The 12562-nt window shown below is 31.9% G+C and overlaps 1 protein-coding gene across 1 annotated transcript; it reads left to right on the plus strand.

Moving 5' to 3' along the window:
• The first annotated feature begins 5180 nt into the window (after positions 1-5180).
• Positions 5181-5697, plus strand: LOC128170815 (protein IMPACT homolog). Its single transcript, XM_052836577.1, has one exon. The coding sequence runs from the start codon at positions 5194-5196 to the stop codon at positions 5695-5697; it is 504 nt and encodes a 167-aa protein (XP_052692537.1). The 5' UTR covers positions 5181-5193.
• The last annotated feature ends 6865 nt before the right edge of the window (positions 5698-12562 follow it).

Below are 12562 nucleotides of genomic sequence, written 5' to 3' on the forward strand. Positions count from 1 at the left end.
TCATGACCATTAAAATTAGTACCTTTGGCATACTTATTGTAGAGCAAAACTCTCTCAAAAATGCTTTGACGTTCGTTGATACCTAAATTAAACTATAAGTTGACAATGATGCAATGATGTGTGTAATTCTTGCTGCGCTCGCCAGAACGGTAGCACTGTAAAACATATTAGGTATATTCAGTGTTGATGCATTTGGTACGTGTTCTCTATTTACATTGTATTTAACAACGTAGCATTTTCCACTAGATAGTTATGGTTTTCTTTAGTTAAACAAGTTACTTCCTTCATACTTGAAAGAAGTAACTAGCTCGAGCACCTGGCTCCGATTTCACAAAATAAAACCTTAAGTTTAATGTGAAATCCTGAGAATTTACTCAGCTAAGATTTTTCTCATTTTGCGTTTCTCAAATCAAACTTAGTCAATTCTCAGCTGAGTTATCTTTTTTTACTAAGCTGAGTCAAGAATATTCATTGTCACAGGTTGCCGTTTATAACTTCTCTTATTTTTTTTAATTTGTTTAAAAAAAAACAACAAACGTCTGCCAGTGTTTTTAACGGAGGAAAAATTGGTTTAATTAACATTAGACATAAAATGTTAATCAGTCATGAAATGTACACTTTGTTTTGCTTAATATAGATTACATATCTACAAAGGAAGAAATCATATTGACGCAAGCGTCAAATGGGCCGTACAAAATATAATTGTTGTATGAATCATCGGTTGTTTACCTAAAAACACACCACATAAAAAAATAACGAGTTGGTTGTACTAATTTTTAAGGTAAATTTTAATTTCTATATTTTCAGCAGCACGTTTTGAATTTTAACATTTTACTATTACTCTAAAAAAATCAAGTTCGTTACTGTAAGCATTTGTAATGGTAATTGTATGATCATTGCCATAGTATAAAGTAATGCAGAACACATTGATTTGTATATTATTCTAATACAAAGTTCAATTCATAATTATTCTCTTAGATATATGTATTTCAAAAGATCTTGATTTCTTTTGTTGCAGTGTATTAAATTAATATCTAAAGCATTAGTTTAATATGTGATTTCAAGGGACCAATAATAAAATAGAAATGGATTTATTTATTTTATAGGTACATGTAAGATCATGCTCATCCGGTAGAATCTGCACAAAAATAAGCGGGATAATTTTTTTCTTAAATGGAATTATAAAACCTTATCCACCGTAAACAACCCCTAACGCGGGAGAGTCGACAAAAAGTACGGGGGAGTCGATTCCAACGCATGGGGGAGTCGATTTTCTTCGCTTCGGAGACGGAAGGAATTTAGGTCACGCCTTTTGTAGGTATTTATAAGAAGTATATCCAAAAAAGATATACCGCACGGAAGACAGCGATAGTCAAACTTTGTGTCGGTCATTGGTCCGAGTTCTCTATGCGTCTAGTAGTCTCAAACACTTCGAAACTATTTGACAAATTTCAAATTCACGGTTATCGGGTGGTCAAAATATGCATGATTTATAAATCATACGACTTGCTTTGGGTTACAGACAGTTGAAACAGTCGAACAAATGATCAACCTTGTAAGTGCAATAATCAAATCTTAGCAAACCTTAGGAAAAAATGAATAATCAAGACATTTTCTGTTCAGATGTAACGGTGACTTAGGGGGGAGTCGATTTTCGGAAAACAGAACGCATGGGGGAGTAGAAAAATTCAATTCAATTCACTCTATTGGGAATGTTCAACTTATATTTTCATAAAGAATTACGAGGTTTATAAAAGTCGACTTTATCTAATAAATAAAATGGTTTTTACTTATTCACAGATATTTAAGCAATAAAGACAGGTACATGTACTACTCATGTTTTCCATTTAATTTTGTATTTTGTTTTTATTTTAAAATTGAATTAAAAAAGAATACATTTATTAAAAAGGTATTTTCTTTCTATTTCTTCAATCTTGCCATAAATGTATTGAAGAAAACATCCACTTTAAAGAAATGATCAACAATCTGACTTCACTGTTTCTTATTCCCGTCGTTCTTTTATGCATTTGCTAAAAGAATGTTCTAGTGGTAATGTATTTAAATTAACTTCGTCGGAAAAAGATCGAATAAATACATATAGCATTTCTGTTTTAAAAAAGTTACAAAACTACTTAAAAAAAAGAAATGGAAAACGAAATAAAATCTGTTAAGATTGTGTTTTTACATGTACATGTATATCACATTGATATTGACCATCACCTATGAGTACCGGTCACAGTAGAGCAAATCAGGACTGTACTTCAAACGACTTATTCCATCTCAGCTTTGACAGTTGTAAAAAGGGCAAAAAGGCGAACATGGAAGTTAATATGTTACATGTAACAACAGAACCGTTTTGAGTTATGTGAAGAAAATATAAATCTTTAAAACGTCTACATCGGCCTTTACAGTTGTTTAATGGTGCATATTAAATTTCTTCTTTAAACATATTTCAGACAGCTTTTTTAAATAAAAAAATATCACCGTAAAAATATTAAAACTGGTTTTTGTTATACCAATTTCATTTAAAATTATATTCATACATATGTATGTTTACATTTTTTTTTTATTATTTACATCATATAATTTTACATTTTCAGAATGTGATTCCTTTTATTTCTAGCAGAAACTTATAGTAAATTCATATCTCTATAGAAACAACCAAACAATCTATAAATATACTCCGTCTATCGATTGGTCGAAACAAACAGCAGCTGCACTGACAGAAAACTGACAGGACTGATTCCCACAAGTTGTCTTTTTCAATTTGACAAAACCTACACAAATTAACTATGATGATATCAGACTCAAAGTCCGAATAGAGATATTTGGCTGTTTCGTTTGGGTAACGTACTGATTTACATCATCAGTTATTTAATGATTGTACCCACTTTTTATAATCAATTTATTACTTTGTAAAAAAAAATGTAAACAATTAAATGCGTTCATTGATGATTCTTGCAGTTAATGATGGTGGTGATCAGTGCAGAAAAAAATCCTTTTTCCGCTGACGAGGGGTCATGTATTTTTTCTTTAATGTTGCCATCTTCCGTATGAATCATAGTAAGAAACCATTTTTTAAAACATAAATTCAATTATTTATGATGTGTATTACTGAAGTCCATTTAGGTACTCATATACATATTTTATGTTACCCCTAAAAAACATAAATATCTTAAATTTTTTGCCGGCAGCACAATATGCATAATGGTAGTAATCTATAAAAAAAAACTCACTTACCTTACGCACACATCAGATGCACAAAACATAAAACCGGAAGGGCGAAAACTATCATCAAATTATCACACATCTTATATCCTGTAAATACAAATGATTGATTAAAAAACAGAATCGTTTGACTATATTGGAAATCGTACTCAAATATGATAAATGGACAAGTGAACTGAAAAAAGACCAAAAAAAAAAACTTAAAATGGTTACAGTTGACGAATTAACATATTCTTTAAATCATCAGTTATACCTCCTTGTTTTACAATAAGTAAAATAACAACAAGTTCGCAGTATTAATTTTTTACATCAATATTTACAAGTCACAAGGTAGTCCCTGTTCGTTATATCATGTTTATGACACACATTTTGATCCTTCATTATTTGTACCTTCAAAATCCAGGAAGTATAATACGTCACAAACCTGTTTGCTGGAAGTTTAATGTTCATTCTTCTAAAACAGAACAGTTTAAAAACATGTTTGCATTTAAATGCATTGTGGATGTTTTAGTTTCTCACACCATTTAATCTCTATGTCACCTACAGATGAATGCATGAAAACGTTCGAATAGGCAATACATATGAATTTAAGTACTGATTATAATATTGTAGAAAATGTCCTCGAGGATAGCATCATTCTGTATATGAAATTTCAACAGCGTACAATTTTAACTTTTTTCTTTTATGTTACAAAGCTTCATTTTATCAGAACGTCATAAAAGCGCATTGGCAATGCTCCCCTACCACACAACGTAAAAATCATGTTAAAAATAAAAATTTCCTTTAAAAATCTAAATATTTTTATATGTATTTTGTTTATTGTGTTCAATTTTATAAATGATATCAAAAAAAATTCATAAGAAGTATAAATCAACTGTATTATTTTAGAATGCGCAAAAACATGCGCAATGCAAACGAAAGTCGGCCTCCTTACATCTATAATGTCATGAAAAAGTATATGACGTCACACCTTTAAGACGTCATAGTATACAGACAGAACAAATGCGATTATACAAAAATAATTGCAGTTCCTCCGTATGGACTTACAGTGGGAAAGAACAACTGATATGCAAATATAAAAAAAAAGGTATATTGCTTTGTATATTAAATCACAAAATTTAGAATTTTGTTCTCTCAATCAAGGGGAATAGAGATGAATTTTCCGGTTCCGGTGGGTGGTATGTAGACGTGTTTTTCAACCCCTGGGTGTTCTGAAAAAAAAATGACAGAAATAATATAAGAGACGGTTTGAAACATCAAAATTAGAGGTAGTAAGTCAAGATAATTAAACCGAGTGAAGTGCACAGTGAGTAGGTAATAACCCAACAATCTTCCAAAGTATGGCAACCGTCGACCGGACAAAGGACAGTAACAATATGTTGATACGAAAAATACGAACTCAAAGATGTTATGCAAGGCATATCAAACATACAAAGCACACTTGCAAATCTCATGATAAATTTTGAGTCTCACAGAAATGAACTTGCAAACATTAAGCAGGACATATACGGTAAACACGGAGTTGAAGAACGATTACAATTAGTACAGTCGCAAGCCGATTATACGATTGACCATTTCACAGAATTGGAATCAAAACATGAAAAAACGACACGTGAAATTAGTATTCAGAAAGATCTCGTCATTAAACTCGAACAAAAAGTGGAATTCCAGAACAACTAAATTATTGACCTGAAAACTAAAAGCATGGAATGTAATGCGATTATAACAGGACTAAATGAAAACCAAAATGAAAACCTTCCACTTCTAGTTCAAAAATTGTTTATGCACGATCTAGAAATGCAAGAATCGGAACACAACAATGTTGGAATCATCAAACTTTACAGACAAGGAGATCCAAAGACAAATAGAAAGATTCCAAGACCAGTATTTATTCAATTTGCAAATTTACATCAAAAAGAAAAAATCATGACAAGAATTCCAAAGTTAAAAGAAAAAAAATCGCCAATGAGAATTTCCAATCACTTTCCAGAAGAAATGAGAGAACGCAGAAAGCGCCTGTACGATCTCCAACACAGCTATAACGAGAGACAAATCACAACGGTGATCAAAGGTGACACACTTGTGTTCCCGAGTAACGGATCCGTATACCGTGAAAAAGTCAACAGACCGTCAGCCGATGAATTACTCGATGCCTCGGGCGACAAAATCGAAACGAAAGTATTCGAAGGAAAACATACAGAGGATAACGGAAACCGATTCTCATCATATGCAGCTGAAGTTAGCTCGGTAAAACATGTAAACCAAGCCTTGAAAAAAATACTCCGACTACCCCGAGTAAGTAGCCCGACCCACAATGTATACGCATACGTCTTCATTAATTCAGAAAGAGTGACGCATGAGGGCAGTGATTATGATGGAGAACATGGTGCTGGCCGGGCGTTGTTGCGAGAGATGATAGACAATAATATTAAAAAATTGCGTCGTTGTCGTCTCCAGCTGGTTCCATAGTAAAATTGGCCCCCGCCGATTCCGTCATATACTGGAAACTGGTTTCAGTTTTACCGCGAATATGGCGTAAAAGTGAATGCTGTCGTGACCGTGATGTAGAATCCAACAAACACAACAAATGCATTATAAGGTTGTAAATATTTATTTCTCATCCATGTCACCCCTGCGAATGTTATTGTCATTTAAATTTTAAAAAACGTGGTTTTATTTGACCCTTTCAGTTTCGCAGTAAAAATCGTCCCTCGTAATTATAGTCTATTTTATAGAATCTATGTACTTGCAGTCAACTATAAAATCTACAGGTTTATTGATTTTATACTTTATCTTCATTAATTGGTGGATAAAATGTGTTCTAGAAATAAACAAGACAATACAAAAAAATAGTTTTTTTTCTGCTGTTGTGACAATTAACATGCGTAGTAGAGATCCCCTCTAAGAATTAATTTTCGATCCGCGCCTGACCTAGTAATAACATCAATAGTGACACAGACTGTACTATTTTATGCAGAATGTTTCTTGAAAATGGCTCGATACACTAAGTTTTTGGGCAAAACATTCACCCATTAATTTTTTAAAAACATGGTATTGCACACCACAATCATCAAACATGGCTATGATTTTATTAAGCAACCCAATGTTTATATTATCAACCACTCTACACGTGGTTGAACACGAACGATAACTCTGTTCTGAATATCATCGTTTAATTTAAAAAAAACCTCTAGATGGTGAAATAAGACATACATCTTAAAAGATGTTGATGTTTTAACATAAATCAAGCTAGAATATGCTATGAAAATCGACCAGTACTTACGTATTTTGAGAATATTATCCGAACACTTATACTTCCGCTCGAAATTTCACAGGAACTGAACAAATCTCGGTGAAGTCTCGTGAACTTTCATTCGAGGACCTCTGGATTTATTACATACTTAGCAACGGTAAAGAAAACATTCCGAACACATTCGCAGGGGTGCATGTTGAGATACTGTATTATTTTGCTTTGAACTCCTTTACTTTTTGTCGGAATTATCCGGTTCAACCGGCATAGGTTTAATGTTTTATACAGCGACTGTCAACATCCGGTTAATATACGGTTACATGTGATGTTTTGTAAGTAATTTACCTTTTTTTTCTCCCTTACCAATTGTTATTTAATGGGAATTTGGATAGCTTGACAAGACGATGGAGTCGGTTTCTTTACCTTGATATTTTATGAAAATAAATACCCAAAAGTTATGAAATAGAAAACTGATATTCAACGGGCAAATTTTGTTGTCTACCATTGTTGATAAATTATCTTTTGTGTAAATTTATATGATCATAGAGAACAATTTCTTTGTAAACTAAGGTAAAGCTGACTACTCTTATCAAATGTTACTTTATCCATTTATTATTATTGTTTTTTTAAACAATGGACCATAATGTACATAGTATTTCCCTCTCTACCCCAAACAGTTCAACAATTCTTTTTTGATATACATGACCCCTTTTCTATTGTTTATGATGATTGCAATGAAAACAACACAAAATCAGAAGTTTGACAATGGCAAATACCAAGAATATAATAACTACTGGTGAAACATCTTCCAAAAGCTGGAATCATAGATAATTGCTTTCATCTGCTTTCTATTTTTGTACCTTTCCCCTACCCCCTGCTCTATTGTTTTTTTCTCTATTTTTTCTTTCCTCCCCATGGGTGATTTAATCAATATCATATGCTGGTAAATCCTGATTTATGGAAACACTCTTTGTTATATATGCATGTGTATTATGTTTGTGTCTATGCCAATGTACATGTCATACATGCATGTATTTAAGTCTGTACAAAAATACAAGAGCAAGATTAATTTATAGTAAGTCAGTGAATTTTCTTTTTAAACTTATAGATAAATCACCCAATTTCTACCCCTCCCTCATCCCCTCGCCCCCAATATATACCCCCCAAAAATAACAACTTTCATGACAATACTAAAATTATATTGGTGATAATGTACAGTCATTTGTGTATATACATCTGTATAATCATATTATATTAGAGAAATGTATTAACAAAATTTATTATACCAGTAAGTGTTATATGTATTATATCACTTGTATCTGCTCTTTCTTTTGTGAAAGTTGTATTTAAATTTAAAAAAAAAAGAAAAAAAAAAAGGAAAAACACTAAATAATACAATACAGCCATCAAAACTAACAGTTTTGTTTTATTTCTCATATATGTATACTTAAAGTGCATTCCATAGAGGCTGGATTTTCTTGCAAGTTGCAAAAACATGTTTTATAGTTTCAGGCATATCATTACAAAAAGTACAGCAGTCAGAGCTAGTAATTCTGATTTTCTTAAGATAATATTTAACAGTAATAATTCTATGGAGAATTCTAAATTGTAACCAATTAATAGTTGAATCATCGGTAGTTCTAAAACATATTTAAACACACCCTGTACACAGAGACCATATGGCAATATATCACATAGCTCAGCAGTCCATTTGTTGATAGCTGTAGGTACACAATAATTTGAGGTTAAACATATGTATCTCTGCTTTGTTAATTTTTCTTTCAAAAAAATAGACTCATACTAAAATGGCATAAATGTAGTGCAGTCTCTGTTCAAAGTAGACTTATCAATAGACAAATATGTCAAGTATAAGTGTAAGAGAAAAAAACTTTTGGCAATTGTTTGTTGTAATTTAGTGATGTCATTTTATCTAAATCAACAGAAAATTCTATTCCAAGTAAATTAAAAGAATTGGAGCCCCAATCAAGTTTCCAATGTGAATGGTGAAAAACCTCGTTAGACAACTTTTTAGAAACTATCCATACAATTTTTGTTTTAGAGCTGTTTATCTTCAAACCTGAAATGTGTGAAAACAATTCTTAAGTATCAAGAGCTGCGAAAAGTGACATTGGTGAACCATCTAAGATGAGTGAAGTATCATCTGCATACTGAAAAATCTTATGTTCATTGTCATTAACAATTAAACCTATAATATTAAAGTTTTGTTTTATGAGAATAGCTAAAATTTCTGCACATATCAAGAATAAGTAAGGATCTACTGGGTCCCCCTGTCTACATCCTTGTTGGATTTTGAACTGTTCTGACAGGAAGCCACATTGTAAAACAGTAGCCTTAAAATCTTTTATCCAATTTATATTATTTCCCAATCTAAAGTATTTTAGAGCTTTGTAAATAAAGGACGATGAAACAGAATCGACGGCTTTCTCAAAGTCAATAAGAACTAAAAGACCTGGTATGCTTTAATTTCAATCAACGACAATAAATCACTAATAATTCTAGTATTTTCTCCAATATATCTTTTTTCACATTGAGATTAATGTTAAAACAGGATTGTCCCCTGTGATAGAATCTACATTTCATAATATTACGTAAAGGAACACGTTTATCAATGTGGTCAGTGTGTATATTATGAAATAGAAAGACCCCTTATTTCCATAAGAAGCACCTCTAGGAATATATATACAGTCATCTATATCCTTACTGAAACATGTATGAATATCAGCATTGTATGCATACTGACTCTTTACTCTGTCTATAGTTTCCTTAACTTTATCAATGAAAACCATGTCAGTCAGTAAACTATTATTAAATTTCCAAAACCCCCTACCTCTTTTAAAAGGGTTAAACTTTAGTTCTAAAATAACAATAGAATGGTCAGATTTGTAGCCTGATTTAATATCAAAAGTTTCTACTATATTAGACAGATTATTTGAAATCAGAATATAATCACGGCGGATTTGTTTTAAAGGTGTTTTTTCTCCATGTATATATTTTTGTATAAAAATTGTAAATGCTTCTCTACTTGTCTAAATGCTTTTGTTGTCATAGGCAAAATCCCAACGGGAACCCTGGACCGGTAAAAGTCCGAGGTAAAATAAACTGGCGACTTCGAGAGAATAATGACGTATATCTCTGCTGTAACTTGAAATTCTGAATTGAAGCGAGCTGGTGGATTTTTTTTCTGGGTCAGACTTCGACCCCTTGTTTTATTTATGGTCACATTGAAATTAATGTTAAAACAGGCTTTGCCCCTGTGATAAAATCTACATTTCATAATGCTACGTAAAGGGATATAATTATCAATGTGGTCAGTGTGTATAAATGCTTTGCGCAGATTAATTGACACCTATATGACACGAGATTGACTTTCTAAACCATTGTATTGAGTATTAATAAACTTGCAACTTCTAATGATCTTTGCTAAATAGAGAAATTCATGTATCTGCTAATTAATATTACATAATTTTATGCAAATGAACAGTTCTATACCTCTAGCAGCTTTAGTGCATTAATTTCTGTTCTACAGTTTACTTTCATAACAATACAGCACTGGGCTGTTGTGGTGGCTCTCTGGATATTTAAGAAAAGAAAATGCAATTTTTTTCTACGTACGATTGCACTTGATAAAATAGGATAAGATGCTGGATGCAGGGTAGACAATGATACAATACTGATGGCAAAATTATTGTATAGGAACATTTTCCATTCTACTTAGTATTTTTAAGTATATTAAAACTTGTGTTCAAGAGTTTGCTCTAACAAATTCCTATAGCCACGGGTGCTGGCTCAATGATTTCAGAAATCCTTATTTTAACCATTAGTTGCAACATACAGAAAGTCAGAATTGTTATCAAGTAATTATGGATCAAGATTTCAAATTATATTTAAAACAGAGGGGAAAAGCCAAAGAAGAAATTCCAAAATTATGTATTTAAATAGTGTATTTGGAACCTTGCAAATTTCTGAACCCGGATTATAGATATCGCTGCAAAATACTGAACGCTTAACTATCATCTCTCCTCCTCTGAAAAAATAAATATCAATCCGTTCACAACAAAATAGCTGCAAAATACTGAAACAATCACTATTGCAGATAGGACTATCGAGACTCTAGCAAGACAATGTTGAGACCCTCCTATATAATATTCAATTCACATTGGATAGATGATTAACACTATTTTCGCAACGAAATATTGACTTATCCCCCCAATTGAAGGGTAAAAAGTAAATTCCCTTCCCATTTGAGTGTGTGTGTGTGGGGGGGGGGGGTGTAGATGTTAAAGGGTACAATTAAGGCTTTAGTCACCTTGGTATCGTTTCAGTCAAACATAATGTCCTAGTCTCGTCTTGTATTCACGAAACAATATGCATAAATATTAATTAAAAATTCATTAGTATATATTGATATCAAAAACGTGACCGACGAAAAACATCCACCATCATTGTCAAGACTGCAACATCTGTATGATAACCGTTTCGTCTCACTATTTTAAAGATCATTTAATCGAGAACAGAATCATTTTTTGGGGTCACTAATGCTCTGGATGTCCGTCAGAGTCTTTTTTCTTTCTTCTGATATCGCCGTTCGTTGTCTATATCTTCTATCGTTTACGGTCAAGATCTAGTAAATGAAATGTGACTACAGGTTTATAAGATTTAAGATATAAATCTTTAAATGAGTCTTCATAACAGTTGTTTGACAGGGTGTACCGAGGCTAAAATGTTTGGTAAACTCAATGAAAAATCATGTTTTAAACTGTCATTATCAATGATATATGGAGGAAGTAAGGAACAAATTTTGGAGCTTCATTCATTTTTGACGAATAAATAAATAAATGTAGAATGTCTACAGTCTCTCCAAAACATAATTAAATAAGCTCTTGACATCTTTTTTAAAATGATGTCAAATTGAATATTGGTATCGGGATTACTTTTCCAGTGATTTAATATAGAATGTCAAGAAATTGTTAACTTTTCGTTGTAATTCCTTTCAGGCCGCAAAGTACGGGAAAAAGATTCTTAAAATCAATTATGACGTCATAATGGTTCTAGCACCAAAATATGCTCTGGAATCATTTACAAGATCTTCACCTTAAGATTACCTATTCCTAGTATTTTAGGTACATGTAGGACAGTTTCTTTGCGTTTACCTACGTGATTGTACAGTCCTGCATCTTAATCCGAATAGAGCGCTGGATATGCGGTTAAGTTTGATAAACTTGGATTAGTGATCAAAGCATGTAATGTTAATTGAGAGAAAATTATACATTTTGAAAGTAAATAAAATTGAATATGAATAACAGTTTTAACAATATTAAAAAAAATACGATTAGTATATCGTTTATAACTTATTTAACACATCTATCGAGTAAATAACATTAGGTAAAATTTTCTGTATTCCATTCTGTTCCGCTTTCCGTTCCGTTTTCCGTTCCGCGTTTAACAAACACCCGGGATTAATATGCTTTTTGTAAAGACAGAAACCAATACCGGCCCTATAGGTCAATTCTATTACTGTATTATACATGTGATCCTTTGGATGCGTGTTGCTTTTTGTCTACACAAAACAATGTTTGAATCATGTTGGTTCTAAATTTCATTGTTTAGCTTGCATTGTCTTCAATCAGCGCATATTGATTATTTTAAATTACGTAAGATAACCTGTGCACAACCATCCCTTGTTTGGAAACAAGCTTGCATGTAAAAACAAACCCTATCAAATGGATTAGTCGTGTCTCAATTTTGATATATTACGCAATTTGAAGAATGGTTTAAACGTATATTTAGATACTAAATACATTATATCTTCACAGATGGGCTTTAGCCTTGAACCAAACTAAATTTGAGTACATGTGGCTTATTTTGAAAGACAAATAGGTTTTAATTATGTCTGTTTTAATTTTTAAATCTTTTTAACGTTAGTTATATAATATGCTGAATACATAATATCTTCACAGATTAGCTTAAGCCTTGAAAACAATATAAATTTGAATACATGTTGTTTATTATGAAACAAAAAAAAAGGTTTAAATCATGTCCGTTCTAAATTTTAATGTTTTCAAC

Source organism: Crassostrea angulata, chromosome 2, assembly GCF_025612915.1.
Source record: "Crassostrea angulata isolate pt1a10 chromosome 2, ASM2561291v2, whole genome shotgun sequence".
NCBI lineage: Eukaryota > Metazoa > Mollusca > Bivalvia > Ostreida > Ostreidae > Magallana > Magallana angulata.